General features: G+C 41.2%; 1 protein-coding gene across 1 annotated transcript in view; it reads left to right on the top strand.

The window, feature by feature from the left end:
* LOC128357186 (plexin-B1-like) overlaps nucleotides 1–17,167 on the top strand; it is a 63,229-nt gene that overhangs the window by 23,131 nt on the left and 22,931 nt on the right. Inside the window, exons 2-12 of the mRNA XM_053317447.1 lie at nucleotides 6,133–6,211; nucleotides 6,981–7,851; nucleotides 8,086–8,328; nucleotides 9,682–9,864; nucleotides 12,346–12,474; nucleotides 14,320–14,420; nucleotides 14,526–14,658; nucleotides 14,996–15,152; nucleotides 15,336–15,444; nucleotides 15,728–15,836; nucleotides 16,209–17,036. Of these exons, the coding sequence (XP_053173422.1) occupies nucleotides 6,991–7,851; nucleotides 8,086–8,328; nucleotides 9,682–9,864; nucleotides 12,346–12,474; nucleotides 14,320–14,420; nucleotides 14,526–14,658; nucleotides 14,996–15,152; nucleotides 15,336–15,444; nucleotides 15,728–15,836; nucleotides 16,209–17,036 (2,853 nt within the window). The 5' untranslated portion in view covers nucleotides 6,133–6,211; nucleotides 6,981–6,990. The remainder of the gene's footprint in view (nucleotides 1–6,132; nucleotides 6,212–6,980; nucleotides 7,852–8,085; nucleotides 8,329–9,681; nucleotides 9,865–12,345; nucleotides 12,475–14,319; nucleotides 14,421–14,525; nucleotides 14,659–14,995; nucleotides 15,153–15,335; nucleotides 15,445–15,727; nucleotides 15,837–16,208; nucleotides 17,037–17,167) is intronic.

The raw sequence follows: 17,167 nt of genomic DNA on the forward strand, positions 1-17,167 counted from the left end.
CAACAGTTAGTTGGCTAATACATAATAGTTATCGTTTATTATTATTGTTTGCTAATTGTTGTAGCTAATACGAGCTAGCTGACAAAATTTAGTAGCAGTTTTTTGCTAAAAAAAGCTAAGTAATATGATATGACTGAAGTTTAAGAGGTCAAGGAGTCAGCTAGAGTACTATTAGGTTAGTTACCATTATGAAATAAATCTAGACTTGTGAAGCAAATTGCTTCACAAGTCTTCTCATTTTCTGAAGCGTTGTTATAAAAATCTGAATAATGAATTCAATTCAAGTCGTTTTCACAGCAGATACTTTGCCTCGTCATAGTACTCATACGTGTCATAGTAGCAAAATGAACGATGTCTCTGTTCTATTCAAGTGTCCTAGTAAGTCATTACAGTGTGACAGTGAGCCAGCATGAGCACAACCAGGACCCTGAAACTGAGGCAGTTTCGGCCATCTTAAATTTTATGGATTTCCTACTGTGACATCAATATTTCCTGTGTGAAAAATTCCTATTCATTTTTTTAGTGATGAACACCTGGATACTCCATGAAAAATAAAGCTCAAAGTACATTATATCTGTTTTTTCACATGGATGAAGTTGCCATATAGTGTCATCGATGATAATTTGCTGAAAGATCATCAATAATATACTGGTGAACATATATATAATATACAGATGAACGTCTCTTACAGTGGAACTCAGGTCGTGCGTGTCATGCTGTACCAAGCAGCTAAGCTTAACACCTGCTTTTCCCAGGGAGAGCACTACTGTCTCCAGGGTGAAAGGATCCTGTCATAAAACGGGCTGGGTGAGTGCGTGTGGGCGTGTGTGTGTGTGTGTGCGCACATGAAATACTATGTTGTGTCTCGGCACTTATGTGAATGTGTGGGTCGACTCTCTTTCCAAGGGAAGTGGCTTTTATCCTGTGTCCGTTCATTGCAGCCACTTGGTCAGGGAGCAGTGAAAGGGACACTATTCCCTCCAGCAGCAGCAGACAGAGAGCCCCTTCAGCACACCGGAGGGGCCGAGAGAGAGAGAGAGAGACCCTCTGTGTCTGCATGTGAACTGAGGGGAGAGAGATGGCCATTGACCCTAAACAAGGCGACGGAAATGGAGAGGGGCCAAGCATGTGTACATCTGCCTTTCATAATATTAGCGCTTTCAGTGATCTAACTGTCGAAAGTAGGAACACAGAACCAGCAGCTACATTGCATGTGGATGTACTCGCTAGATGTAAACATGGACTGGAAGTGATATGAAGGGCGAGGATTACACCTTAAGTTTGTTGTGTGACACCTGAGCTGGAGTAGAAAGGCGGATTTGGCTAGATATCTGTGTTTGATGTTCACACTGGTGGAAGGTTGTTTATTGGTGTTTTGGTCACCTGTCATCCCATCAGGAGAGATTTCATTGGCAGAAAGGGGTCTAAAGAAGTCTAAAGAAGTCAGACTCCAGTTATTGTAACTTCAGCTGGACATGATGAAAAAAATAGCAAGAATGAGCATTATAATTTTGTTGTGCTTGACTATCCAAGTCAGTATCTGTCATAGAGCTTGGTCACACCAGCATTTAATAATCAATAAACAGTGGGCTCTTTTTTACAGTCTAAGGAGGCTTTCATACATAACAGGCAGGTGTGGATGAAAGGAAGGAAAGGTGTGTGTAGTTGGGTTTATATGGGCTGATGTGACAGCTGTCAGTCAAGCTCTGGTGTGGAATAAACAACTGGGCCAAGACTGTATATGAATAGGGGTAGGGTTGGATAAGGTTCCTAGTGAAGTTGGGTGCTTTTTTGTTGTGTGGTGTAAAGGCATAGCAAATCAACTGCAGGACTTTGTAGTTGTAAAACCTGTGATTTCCACAAAGAGCATGTAATAGTTATCCACTTGTAGCACAAGTTTTGCCTTTGTGTGGTCCAGCTGCAGAGCAACAATTCTCATATTTTGATATTTCTTTCAGAGTTTTTTGTGACACCAGACAAGATAAGCAAACACATAAGGCGCAGCAAAGTGCAGCATTAGTCACTGTCAGTCAGATTTGGATTTCCCCTCTTGGGTCCGTGTAGATGATGATGCAGAGTGACAGTCGCCAGAATTGTCCAATGAATGATTCATCGGTCAGTCAGTTTGACCTCATGTTCACTCCTCTCGGTTTGTTTATAATAAGCCAGTGTGAACATGAAGAGGACCAGAACTAAAAGGCAACAATGTATCCCTGTCTTTTCAACTACACCAACTAAACCAGACAGTTGTGAAAGCTTCCCTGAATCTAGTGTCTTCTGCCTCCATATAAAGTTGAACTTTGATAAACTTTAACAAGTTTATTTACACCATTAACCAATTCCCTTCTTCAGAATACTGATCTTTGAGTGTTTGGAAAAAACTGGAAAGTCCAAGAACGGAGGAAACCATCGTGTTAAAGCTGCAGTGTGTGTGTAGAATTTAGTGGCATCTAGCGGAACAGACTTGGTAGACATGGAAAATTAATGGCAATTCCTTGAATTTAAGAATCATTGAGTTTTTGTTACCTTAGAATGAGCCCTTTATATCTATAGGGAGCAGGTCCTCCACAGAGCCCGGCATGTTTCTACAGTAACCCACAACTGACAAACCAAACACTGGCTCCACACTTTTTATGTTTTTCATCAGTTTCACAGCCACTGTAGTTTCTCCTTCACGCTTGGATAGGGAACAGGAAGGGAGGGAAGGGATATTCAGTTGCAATTTGCAACCAACAAACAAAAAACAAACACTGTGAATGAGAAGCAATGCCACTACCACAAATTAAACTTGTCAAAACCACTGGTAACAACTGCATGACCTGCACATTTTCACTAAAATCAGATCTATCATGAGGGTTTGACTGGAGTTACACTGTAGATATGTACGATGTAGATAATTTACTTTGTGGTTTAGGGCAAAGGTGGGTTTCGAATTGAACTTGTTGTGTTTTACTTAAAAGGAGAAGACTATAGAGTCCTTCTTCAATGTCCTTAATGTTATCTCCACTATCCAAAAAATAAAGGCACCAAGAACTGCATTTTCAAGCTTTTTAATGACATTGCTCCTGCGTAAATCTATCAGTCTCATGAAGGTCACTGAAATGCACATGCCAACCCTTTCCACTCCCTACTCTAAAATCACTTCCAAATGTTTACTGCCTATGTTCTCGCCTGTTTTATATCTTCTCACTGATAGCCTGTGTGTGGTCACTGAAGGCCTTTGCTGATTCTCAAGCGGACACCCTGCTACCCTCTCAACTGTACTCTCAGGATGGAATCCACAGATGCTAGTGTTGCAGAGTCTGGGGCCCGAGGCGAGACGCCAGCCAACCCACCAGAACATAACAATGCAAGGCAGTGCTCTATGGCACCGAGCCCAATGTCCCCCACTGTCCCGCTGCTGCTGACCCCACATATTTTATGGGGTCTTAGGCGTTCAGTGGGCTGTCACGGCTAATTAGGAGCTTTAGAAATGAACTTGCACAGCAGAGTCTCTCAGTGATTAATAAACATGGACAGAGAGAGAAAGCGAGACAGATAGGAATGGTTGGGGCAAAAGTTCACCAATGGGACCACATTCTGAGAAATTTATAGATGTCTATAAATACACTTGATGGCACACACACATTTCTACTATTGTTGATTGGGATGGTCTGGTCATCTTTATTCTATCATTATTCTGGTTTTAAGTTGAGACTTTTTTCAAATGGCTGTTTCAGAGACTCCTCTTGATAATTCTGGGGAAAGCCCTAGTTTATTTATATTTATATCTGGGCTTCCATGTGAAGTTGTACTCTATAGCTGCTTTGTGAACCCTCTGTCCCTTCTGCAATTCAGATGACAGCCTAATGGTCTACCAGAAGTTATTTATAGGCTGTTGGACTGTTCCCCATGGCCAAACATGCTGCATACCTGACACAACTGATGAACTCTGGAGATTATTGGTAAACAGCGTGAGAGAAACCGCCCCTCTGGTCCTCTAAAGGGGTGCAGTGGTATTTGTATTTCTACCAGAACATTTCCATACTCTGAGTAAAAGGGAAGATTTCAATCTCGACATTAGTAGTAAGTGAAACATCTGTGCCAGATGTAGTAGACACAGATGAACCCCTAGGATTCAAACTCATCTACATGATATAATTGTGCTTGTTATCAAGATAAAAACTTTTTAAATGCTTGTTGATCCATGCTACTGAAGATCAACAAACTTCCGCCAAGAGTCACTTACAAGTTTAACGTAGTCGATGGATGATGTGAAAATGCTAAATAGCCTTAAAAGGTCTTAGATGTCAAGAGTAATATCCAATAATGGACTTTCCCTCTTTTTTTCACATCAACCGGAGCTGTGTTTCTAACGTCTCAGTTCTTTTCCCTCCATCTCCAATTTGTCCCACACAACAGTCATGCAGTCTGATCTCATGGTAGCTCATAGGAAGTCATCATTGCTGGCTGGTAAGAGGAAGTTCCCATGACGATGGGGTCGTCATAGGCTATAAATATGTTGACCGCTGCATGTTGGCAGGTCAAAGAGCAGGTGAGGACGCTTGCTCAAAGTAGCAGTGAGAATATGTGTAGAATTGTTCCCAGGCTCTCTCTGTAACAGCAGCTGGATAAGGCAGAAAATATACAGCTGAACTGAAAGCTATTAGCCAGAGTGCATTTTTAGTTGCAATTCAAGAAAATTGCTGATTAAAGATTTGCCCTTCCCCTGACGAAACCCTACTATTCTCAGCACTTCTCTTGTTGTTGTTGTCAGTGTTGTGATGGCTCATTTTTATGTTAAAAAAAGATAATAGACAGTAAACTGACTTATTCTATCTTAATTAGCAGGATAAATTAACAACACTATATTAACAGTGACCATGCTAACGGTGATGTTAAGCATGTAAAATCATTTGCCATTTTTAGTGTGTTAGCATGCTAACATTTGCCAATTAGCACTAAAGTTTGGTAGTCTTAACGCCCTGGTGACCATAAATGACTGTAAAAAATGTAACCAGTAGTTGTTGAGATATTTTAGTCTGGACCAAAGTAGTGGACTGACGGACCGACATTAGAGCCATGCTGCTAAAAAGATGTATAAAAAGATTATATGTGAGAGCTGTAGCAGATTTGGCTCAATAAAATATGAGGCACAAAGAATTGGTTTGTTTTAGATATATATTTCATAAAGACTCTCTGTCTCAAAGGACTGTGCGGATTTTCAGCCCTGTTTAACACACTGTAATGGCAATTCCTCGCCACATACACACACACTCTCCTTAAACCCTTTTGACAGTGGGCGTGGAGGTTATTACTTATTATACTTCTTCTGCTCATGAATAAGTAAAGAGCAGGGCTGAGACACACTCACCCACTTACCAGACACGTACTAAGACACATGCACCTGCTCCTGGATGGCCTGTGGTTATGCACACAGACACACAGAGGCACACACACACACACACACACAGATTCACAGTCTCCTCCCTTTCAACTCTGCTTTTCTTTGTCCTGATTGAACCCCCGGGGGGTAGACAGTTAGGTGAGATGGCACTGCATGTCTAATGTCTCCGCAATGTATTCACACGTCAAAGTAATGGTGCACAATATTGCATTTTTTTCTATATCACACTCTTATAAAGTGCTTTCTTTCTGTCATTATACAGAGTGTTGGGGCATAAATAATACTCGCTACTGTTGAATTTCAGTCTTTGCATCTGTCTCTTACAAATCCTCAGTTTAAAGCATGCTTCATACACTATGGTGTACAGGAGTTATTTATTTATTCCTATGTGACCTTTCTGTGTGAGGTCAGTGAAAGGTCTGCGAAAACCTGTTCAATAATTAAAATGGTTTTAGCACAAATGGGAAGGCTCTCACTGTCCACAAACCACTCTCCTTCGAGGTGTTGAGTGATGGCTATGGAGATGGGAAATGAGAGTTGTTGTCTTGAATCCTCTAGCTGTAACAGATACTGTGACTGCTGGCGATTTTGATTCCAATGAAAACCCTCCACACAGGAGTGAAGTTATAAACATTACCAATGTGGTCACGTTTTTGATGAGTAATGTGATGAGAGAATCATCTTAAAACTAGCTTTGGTCTACCTCTGACTCATGTTTTTGCCTCTTTGTGTCCCCCGATATTCAGAGACTGAGAAGAAAGGAATGGGATATGATTCCAGGTGATAAGGTGGAGGAAGTCTTCAGCTTAACAAAGAACATCGATGGTGAGTTGTTTATTCCCAAAAGTATATTTGAACCTTGAAAATTGCATTTATATATTTGCTATATTTTTAGACAGTCACATACTGTCAGACTTATTCCCAAATCCGTTCATTCTATCTAAGTATGTAAATCTAGGAAAAACAGGTCTATAACAGGAATATGCTTTCATGTTAAATAATACCAAAACATCTTTAACAGCTGGGCACAGTATTTTAAAATGTAATGTGTTAAACGTTATTTAAATGCAGGATTAGTGCATTTGTTAGTAGACGCTATTTTCAGTCACAAATTTGGGGCACTGGCATGTATTAACGCCATAAGGATGCTTTATGTGGGATTGATTTGTCTGGGTTCATTGTAATAAAGGAACATGTCATCTCTATGGCAGCTTCTCAGGCTTTATAGACAATACTTGTTAGTAGGATGAAGTAATTATTGGTTTTGGTATTTTCATGGGATTAGTTGACAGTAAGGAAAACTGAGTTATGTGTACTCAAATCAGAGGTGAAGTTAATATCAATCTGTGTTTGTAGGTAAAAGTAAACAATTTCTTGTCAAGGCTTTGATGTATGAGCATTTTCTTCCTAGCTTAAATCCTTAAGAAGGTCTAACCACATATTAACATTTATCTCCTCCTAAACCTAAGCTCTCTAAAACTCCTAAACTTGCACTAAACTCTATATGGAAGTGCTTTTAGCCTTATTCAATGTTGATGTTTAACTCAAACATCTGCCAGTGTAGACCTCTAACCCTACTCTGTTCTATCTTTAGAATATTTGCCATGCTACATGGGAAGGCTCTGAACTCCACCGCACTCTTGCTCTTCATCCTCATCATCTTTGCCACTGCCCATGGTCGCTCCTACCCCCGTTTTTCACGCAATGACTCCGAATTCCAGCACCTGGTGCTCCACCCGGACCCCTCTGTGGGGACGGTGTACGTGGGAGCCAGGGATCACCTCTTCCAGCTGGATGGATTAGATGGACTCCGACTAGAGCAAGAAGAGATGACTGGTCCCGTGAGCGACAGCAAAGAGTGCCTTCCCCCAGTCACTGAGTCCAACTGTCCCCAGGCCAGGAAAACCAGTAATCACAACAAATTACTGTTGGTGGATCCAAAGGCGTTGGAGTTGATCACCTGCGGCAGCGTCCACCAGGGCACCTGCCAGAAACGCAGCCTGGCATCAATCAAGAATGTTCTCTTCTCCACTGAGAGGCCTGTGGACACACAGTACGTTGCAGCCAATGATCCAACAGTGTCAACCATTGGCCTAGTGGTGGGGCCTCGCGGCGGGGAAAGGACTGTGATGTATGTGGGTAGGGGCTATACCGCCAGCCATCCGCCCATCTCCACCCGCCACCTTTCGTCAGAACCTGTCTTTTCTTATGAGGAGACGGCAAAACTGGCCGTAGCTGGCCGTCTGTCAGAATACGACCACCATTTTGTGACAGCATTCACACGCCGCGCATATGTGTACTTCATGTTCTACCGTCGTGACATCAAGTCGGTATCGAGGGAGTACCGGACTTATGCTGCCCGAGTGTGCCTTGACGACACATCCTATTACTCCTATGTGGAAGTTCCTCTTGTCTGCCGATCACCATCCTCAACCAGGAATTACAACCTGCTCCAGGCAGCCCAGGTACATCTATGCATGTATACATGTTTCTCCAAATGTTACCAACATGTGAACAGACTTCTCAGAAAAACTTGCCTTGAAGGGAGCAACAACTCAAAATATAGTTGAATTTCTTAGCTGTAGCAATTAAAACCATCATGTATCAGGGTGTGTGAATTCCAGATCATGCTTTCCGAAGTTGTTTAAAATCAAGGTTACACTGTTAAACAATTTTTTTCCACATCTTTGTTGCAACAGGTGGGACAAGGTGGAGGACGGGAGGGTGAAAATCTTCTGGGAGTCTTCTCCATCCGCAGCAGCTCCACAAACACCAATCCCTTGGATGCCTCAGCTCTGTGCGTTTACCCTCTGGATGAGCTTGACAAACACATCAACTCCACCCGTGACCTCTGCTACACCAAGGATGGAAACGTGGAGGGAACAGGAGAGGTGGCCTACATAGAGTACGAGGTTAAGTCCAGCTGTGCCATCCTGCCTCCGGTAAGAACAAAGTAGATAAAGGAAGCTTTGTTTTTGTGTCTTAGCAGCAACATCAACCTGATGTTGATACTGACCTTCTCTCTGATGGAAGTAAAGCAAATAATTTGACGCTATGGGATTTTAAAACAATGGCTTTGTCGATAACATACTTGTATGAGACTCAAATTACTGTTTCTCTCTGCTCTGCTTAACAGAATCGCATGCTACAGTGTTTTCTGCTTTGTGTGCTTGTTACAGCATGGACACTGGCCTTATAGTACATACATTAGGACTATCCATCATTATGAATCATTTCCTGCTGTCTTTATGTACCTGAGGTTTATTGACTCAATTGGTTTCAGTGGTCAGAGAAAGACAAAACACAGCAAAAGCAGAGCCAAGTAACAAAGGATGCCTGGATTAGCTAGATTAAACTGAGTAACCGGGAGGAATGATGTGGTTTTTAGGCAGACAAGCCATGTAATGAGGTTCTCGTCGAAAAGCCCAGAGCTCCCAGATTCCCCAGGAGTAGCTTTGCCCAGCTGCAGCCCTCCAGTGACCCCCCTTTGCTGCCCTGCAGCCGCTCAAGTCCTGCCAGCCCTCAGAACCATTTAATGGGATCGTTATGGATCAATAAACCAAACTAACCCTGAATCAGCTGTGCTACTGCTTAATGAGCTCTGACATGGAAGGATGGGAGTTCTTTTGAAACTCACTGACATAAGAAGACAGAGAAAGAGGAGGGGAGGGAGGGAGGGAGGGGGGAAATAAGGGAATAGAAATACTGTGACATGGGGATTGATGGGGCAAAAAGAAAAAAACAATCTAGAGGGTAAAAATGACATACTTGAAGAAAGGGAGGATGGGAAACATGTATTAGATCATAGCTCCCTATGAAAAACAATGATAAGCCATCTTATTTTTTTAATAAATGAACTCGGAGGACAATGAAAAGAGATGTCCCATTCTACTTCTTCCTTCAGGGCCAATTATCCAAGGCCAGAGCTTGGAGACCGGAAAGCAGGATTTGTAGTGGTTGTTTCGCAAAACCAAGCAAGCGAGTTGGATGTCTTTGTATGAGTTCACTTTAATCTATGGCGCAATCCTCTTATGATGAATTAAGAGGATTCAAAGGTTCTGAGGCAACGGCAGGAGAGAATGGTAGACATGAAGAAAAAGACATGAATGTGAACTTGTTAGTCCGATGCTTTAAGTGTTTGACATATTACGATCAATAAAACAAGAATAATAGAATAAAAGTGATGGGTGCTGTTTCCAATAAAGAATTCTCAGATGCAGACAAATTACAGAAAATCAATGACAAGTTGTCTGTTTCGTATTGACTAAAGTCTCTGTCTTGGTCATATGTTGTAGAATACCCTTCAGGCGTATCCATGCGGCTCTGACCACACCCCAAGTCCAATGGCAAGCCGGAAGCCTCTGGAAGCTGAAGCCGTGTGGCACACATCGGCTGCCCGTCTCACTGCTGTGGCTGTCAGTGTCAGAGAGGGACATAGCATCGCCTTCCTGGGAGACTCCAAAGGGACTCTTCACAAGGTAGCTCCTCATATCATGCACTGTCATACTTCTTTTTCTTTGTTCCAGTTTCTTCAGGCCTGCCCCAGCATGCACTGGTTGGAAAAGGCAGGGAGACGCCCTGAAAACATCACCAGCGCATCACAGGGATAAAAAGATCTGTGCATCATGGAAATATTCGGCCCATTAGGAAATGTCCTATTAAGGCAGTTCCTTAATTTTATGTGATCTGTGATACTGTGATCCATAAAGCACAATAATCAGCCCTGCCCACATGGCTGTTAGAGTGTAGTCCTTTAAAGGAGGTCTATGAATCATTTCCCAGCAGTGCAAACACACCTTACACTTGATAAAACATTTGCAACCAATTTCAGAGATTTTTTTTCCCTCTAAGTCTGTGCCAGCTCCCATATACTTCTACATCGCTATGTGACTGCAGCTTGAAAGATTCCAGTCGTTCCAACTTTCACAGTGTTCCAACATACACAGACGAGCATACCATCATGATCCCATGCTTAGTACATTTGCTTTTTGTTCTGCGGACTGCGGTATGTGATTGTTGGAGACTATAACTTGATGCATTTTTGAGCTAATGCTTTAAAGCAGTGATACCCTTTTCAAGTTTTGGGAATGTATTGCCCAGACAATTTTTCTTCTCTGCCTTGTTTTTGAAGGTCTGAGCGCTGTTACATTTTTCTGTAATGTCCAAAAAACTGCTGTGTATCGCCACCTTTTGAACAAAATCAACATCAATCAGATACTTACATATAGGGTTCTAGATAAGAGGATTGTAGACATAACTCTGCTGTGAGGCATTTGTGGGGTGAGTAATTGTCTAGGTCTTTTTTGCAGAGTGTGTGCGTGCGTGCGCACTTGTGCTTGCTTGATGTGTGTGTGAAAGAGAGAGAGGGACATAGAGTCAGATGTAGTACTTTTAGGTAGCAGATCAAAGCAGCACTCCAATAGCCATGTGAAGTAAGCTATTGTAACAAGATTATCGTATCACAGTAGGAAAAAATTCCACAGCATCCAGATATAGGACTGTCTGCGTGTGTGTGTGTGTGTGTGTGTGTGTATGAAAGGATTTTTGACTGCATACTTGGGATGGCCAGTCTACCTAAAGTCAAATACTCACCTGATTTCAGTCAAGTTGCAGGCAATCTACATATTGGAAAATATGCCCTCTGGCCATTTTATGAGAGTCAGATGAGAAGACTGATTTATTATGTAGTTACAGCTAGCTAGCTAGATACTTTATTGTCGATACAACAAAACTTTGTTAAGGATTCCTATCCCAGCAGCATACATGAAAATAAATATATGTATGTATATATAAAAATAAATAACTATATGGATGTATAAATAGTGATGTGCAGCAGTCTGAGCATATTGTAGATAGACGATAGTTAGCTTAGCTTAGCACAGAGACAGGACGCATAGTTTAAGGAGTGACCACCAGCGTTTTATCTTGTTTGTTTAATCCATGTGAGTAAGTGTAAACATTTATAAAAAGAGTGTAAAAAGAGGAATGTGTTAGTGAGCTTTCGAGGTGTTTGTAGGCAGTTTATTTCACCTTTGGACAGAGCCAAGCTAGCCACCTCAAGCTAGCCATTGTTTCCAGTCTTTGTGCTAAGCCAGGATAACTGTCTCCTAGTTCCAGCTTCATATTACAGATATAATCCTTCCATGTATCAATCTTCTCATGTAATTCTAAGAGAGAACGCAAATAAGCATATTCCACAAATTGTAGAACTAAACAGGATAGTTTTGTGGGGAATTCATCCAATTTATTGCACTGTCTTTAAAAGTTGCTAAACCTTTCTGCTAAATGTCTGTCTGTCAACATGCTGTAATCTTCCACAGACCTCTGACATATACTTGTTGTAGGAATTTAAGTATTAATATCACAAGAAGGCATCTTCAAAGCATTCTGTATTAAATAATATAAATTACAAATTGCATAAAGATCTAAATCAAGCATTACTGATGAATGTCTCATGCCAGTAAGTGTTGAGTGCATCCTCTTAATGGGACAACGGATTTTCCTTGCTGTTCACAGTGATCAAGCGAGAGCCTCATGGAAAGAGGCAAGACAACCTCTGCTAATAATCTGATTAACATTAGGTAACATGAGAGTTTGAAGGCCTGGGAATCACTTAAGCTAGAGGTGTCTTCCTGTGCTTCATATTAGATTTGACTGTGCAGTAATCACATTCATGGCCACTTCTGCAGCGATCCTGCACAAGTGTTATTTGATTTGTGTTTAAGTTGCAAGCTGAGGAAGATATTCTTTTGTGTGTGTGTGTTTTTTAAGTTAGCCCTTCATTTTAGTCTTTCAGTGTGAGGAATATACTTTTGTCTGCCAGTCTGCCAGGCAGCAGACGAGGTTCAAACAAATTCTCTTTAGATATAAATCCATTTCTACTTATAGTCATCATATATCATATCTCAACTGCCACAACTTTTGAAGTGTCTGCTCTTTTTCTGGTGTACTTTTTCCAGGTATATTTGGACCAAAATGGCAAAGTGGAGGTATATGCGAACACAACCATCCAGCCCAACTCACCCATTAACAGTGACCTTATACTGGACCAGAATGGAGCACACATCTACATCATGACCAAAACTACTGTGAGTCTTTAAGATGATGCCGTAGTACACTCTTTTGGACAGTTGTACGGGGTAAAATGTCATTATTTGTGGAATCCAGACAGATTAGTTGCTTTCACAGGTTTCATGTGTGAAACTACTCAACAGATGTATAAACAGCCGTAGCCTTTTGGGTGAGTCTGTCCATTCAACCACTCACCCAGATGTCTCCATACACGAGACTGAACATGGCTTGTCATTCATCGTCAGACAATTTATCGTTTGTCAGACTTTTTCAGGCTTTGATACTTCCTCAAGCTGTGTCTCTCTCACATAAAATGGGGATAAAAGAAAAAGAGGCAAAGAGCATTAAAGAAAACAGAGGCCAGCTGGCTGCTGAGGTCAGAGGTTGCTAACCCTACTGTGATGGGTACAACAGTCAGCAGGAGGTGTAAGGTCGGATATAACAATGGTATTGATCAGAGAAAGTGGCCTGTATTGTGTTGGCACACTCCCTACAGAGTGTCTGTGTGGGTAGCTATAGATGCTGATGAATGGCTATGGGAAACTGCTACTCTATACATCAAATAGGCCGCCTCACTTCAACACCACTGGATGTCTTTATCCAAATGTAGAGCTGCAGCCATGTGCAAATAACAAAAACACTTACATTTAAAACAGGTAGAGTATTATTTATTTCAATTATTCATTATAACCTCAACAGTCAAAAGCAAAAAAAACTATGTTTCTATGACTAAATTATGCCAAACTGAACGTACTTGAAGTACCTGTTCTTGTAGGTTCACTTTGGCATTATTGTACAACAATGTACAAGCTTAAAACTCAAAAAACTAAGGTGGTGTATATATGAAATCCTGATATATAATCATGAATGACATCATATTCCATAGTAATGAGTTGGTTTCATAAGTATCAGTCTCTTACATTTCTAAATTAAACTTTTTCCAAAACAAAATAAACAAATGAATTGGCTTTCAAACTCAATTGTAAAATAAAAAGACTCAATTAGTATTAATGTATCTAGCTAGCTAACTGACTGTGCTATTGAAGTTGGCTAATTTGAATTCATAAGTCAGGCAAAGCTGACTAGCTTACCAAGGTCATGATCGCTGACTAGCATTTTGTTGCAGTTAAGCTCACCCACTGAAATAGTAGGAGATAGTAACCAGTGGTGGTAGTAATCTAACTATTGATGTAACTAATTACTTTTTCAAATCAAACAACTTTATAACAATTACTGAGATTTAAATTAACCTGTTACTTTTGACTTACGTGAAAATAGCAGACAGCTGTAGAGGACAGTGGACAAACTAACGCCACACCACGTTGTCTTTAAGCCACATTGTAAAGTCCACGTCATTAGCCAACTGGTGGAAAAACATAAGCATTGTCTCTAGAGTTATAATGTTACATATCGTAAATATTACCTGTTACTGAACGGTAAAGCCGTTAGCAGTCAGGTAAGCTTATTAGCTAACTGAAAACAAAAGCAATTGTTGAGAATTAATGATTACAAGTTTTATAACATCACTATGACATTAGATAATATTAAAATAAAGAAGTACATTTAAGAAATAGAGCTGCATATTAAAAGTACTTCTTATGAGCAATAAACAACTCACATAATATTAAAGCAATGTTTTTTCAGCTTACTCAGTCTTATGTTAGCATGTGAGCCTGTGAGTTTACAAAAGGAAAGATATTGTTAATGCAGCAGCCTATTCAGATGAATTTCTACTTTATTATATACTCTGTTATACAGTGGAGAGCAGAATGGTGAAACTAGTCACATACCACTGCTATGTAACCCATTCACCGCAGAAATCAATCAAAGTATTGTCCCTCGCTTACATGTGATTTTTGCAGGTTGAGAAACGTCCAGTGGCAGAATGTGGAGATCACCTGGACTGTCAGTCCTGTCTGTCTGCCAAAGACCCTTACTGTGGCTGGTGTGTCCTGGAGGGGCGGTGAGTCAGTGTGAAAAATCACGGGAAAACTTGGGTTATGGTGTTTACACATTCTTTTAGTCTTTTTTTATCTGTCTCACACACAACTTCTCTTTGGTATTGCAGGTGTGGCCAGCGCTGGGAGTGCCAGCGAGGGTCTGTGAAGGGTCAGTGGTTGTGGAGCTTCAACCAGACACAGCAGTGCCTCAGTATCCAGCACCTAAGCCTCTACAACATCAGCCGCGGGGAGAAAACTGATGTAATATAGTTGGGGGGTTGGGGTGGGAGTAATGCACTGTAATTGCCTACTGTGTGCCTGTTTCTTGAGTGCATCCGTCTCACAAATTGTATGTTTTTTGCTTTAAAAAATATTTTCTATTTTCTCAGTGCAATCTGTGCAAAATTAATATGTGGCATCTAATTACTGGTTGAGTTGAACCAACAATGGATAGAATCATAGAAAGAAACTTTTATATTATCATTTGTTTTTACATAATAAAACATGCAGCTCTTGCAGACAACAAAATAATTAGTTTCTGCCATGTTTCTTTCCTTTTCCATCTTTTTCATTCTCCATTCTTCCCCCTCTTTTTCAGATCACGGTGTCAGTAGAAGGCCTCCCCAGTCTTGGAGAAGGAGAGGCCTACTCTTGTTTCTTCCAGGACACAGAAACACCTGCCTCACTCACTAACACTGGTGTTATATGCTCCACCCCTGATGCCACAAGTCTGCCTCCCATTGACCATGGAGATGGTGAGTGTCACAGTATTTGTTCAAGCATTGCATCGATAACTATTTCCAAATTTAAATTGCAAGTCAAGTCATTGAACAGGACTAAAATGCAAATAAGAGTAAAAAAAATGCAGTATTCATGAGTTCTAATTAAAGTTTGTGTGGTAGCAATCAAGCCCTTAAATCTGGTTTGTTCTGATGCAGAGTTTGTGATGGTGATCCTGTCACTGCGTTTCCTAAATGTGACGGTAGCAGAGACAGAATTCACCTTCTATAACTGTAGCTTGGTCCAGCAGCTCTCTGGACGCAGGCCGTGAGTACACACACACACACACACACACACACACACACACACACACACACACACACACATCATGATCTCTCATCAGTTTGTAATCTAAACCTGTTCTCACGTTGGATGTCTGAGAGTGAATTTTATCAAGCCAGGTTCAATTACAAGAAAAGGCTGAAACGTAGATAATGCAATGTTATATGAGATGCTGTAAGGGCTTTCAAACTTTTATATGGTTGCTCATTTTTTATCATTAATTATTTTCTTGGTCTGCCTGTGCTAATGCTTTTGTATGCTCTGCTAGATGTCAAGGGTGTGTTAGCAGTCCTTGGGGGTGTAACTGGTGTATTCACGAACATGTCTGCACACACAAACACACCTGCAGTCGAGGAGTCACCATCTACAATCGAAATGTGAGTGCACATGTAGTTCAAAAAGGGAAGGTGCTTGATTGTTTTGAGATGCTGTCTATATGAAAAGAATCAGGTTTGTTTTATTAACAAAAAAGAAAACCTGATTCATGTTGATTCAGGTTAGCTTTTTGTTTTTTCTGCTGCTTGAACCATGCTTTACATATTAGTTTGTGCATGTTTGGAGTAATTTTCCATTTCTGTTTGTCTTTTTTATTATAGTTTTTTTCACAAATAATTTTTTAATATCATATATAAGTTGCTTTTTAATGTACTTGTGTACCCCTCTGTTTTATCCTAATTTTGTCTTCCCCTCGCCTTTTTTCTTGTCCTCTCCGTTCCTCATTTGCTCACTTGTGCTACTCCATCATCAAGTTCAAACCTCCAACACCCACCATCCCACCACCCACCAGAAAAATGACCCCTTTACCCCCTACCATCCTCGCTTTTACAACAACAACAACAACAGCAACGACAACAACACAAACAACAACCATTACAACACAGCCACCACCCACAGAGGCATCTACCACTATCACAACAGCTGTCCTTTCAACTACCACCGCAGTAACACCACCCACGACGCCTAATGCTGAATCCAAACCGCCCTTTACCCTTGCCACAACTTCCCCTTTCATCAGTATCTTCACCCAGGCCACCACCATACACGCAGATGTGAGCACAGCAGGCGGATCCCTCTCTGATGTGGAGGGAGCGACACATGGAGATGTTGGCACTACCAAAAGTTTTTCAGAGGGAGAAAAAGTTGGTGTTGATTTAATGATAGAGACTGAAAGCTTAGATATCATTGGCGAAATTCCCCACACTACATTACCCAGCAGCACTAGTGGCCAGGTAGACCCTGGCCTGAATCTTCTAGAGCCATCTGGTGAAGCCGTGGTCTCTTCCTCTGATATAACCTCCACCACCATCGATGAAGTCACCATTTCAACAGACCTTTCTAATGGTAACGGTAAGGATGGCATTCCTCTGGCAAAATCTGAAGAGAATGACTCACCTCCGTGGTTGAAGGAGTGGGAGAAACCACAGGGTGAAGTTGAAGTGCCCCAGGAAAAAACACTCGAGCCAACACCCAGCAAAAAACTGCACGTCTACACACAATCACCTGATACAGTTACTGACACCAACTCTGAATCTTCGGCAAACTACCAATCTGATTCTTCGACAGACTCTTACTTTCTGGTGAGTGTAGAAGCCGTGTGTGCAGCTGGTGTAGAAATGTTGCCCCAGTAACCTGAGAAACTATTGATTTAGTAACTTTAAAAGACATTGCAGTGATTTACGTGAATTCCCTGTAGGCCAATTTTAACTTT

This window comes from Scomber japonicus, chromosome 4 (genome assembly GCF_027409825.1).
Source record: "Scomber japonicus isolate fScoJap1 chromosome 4, fScoJap1.pri, whole genome shotgun sequence".
Taxonomy (NCBI): domain Eukaryota; kingdom Metazoa; phylum Chordata; class Actinopteri; order Scombriformes; family Scombridae; genus Scomber; species Scomber japonicus.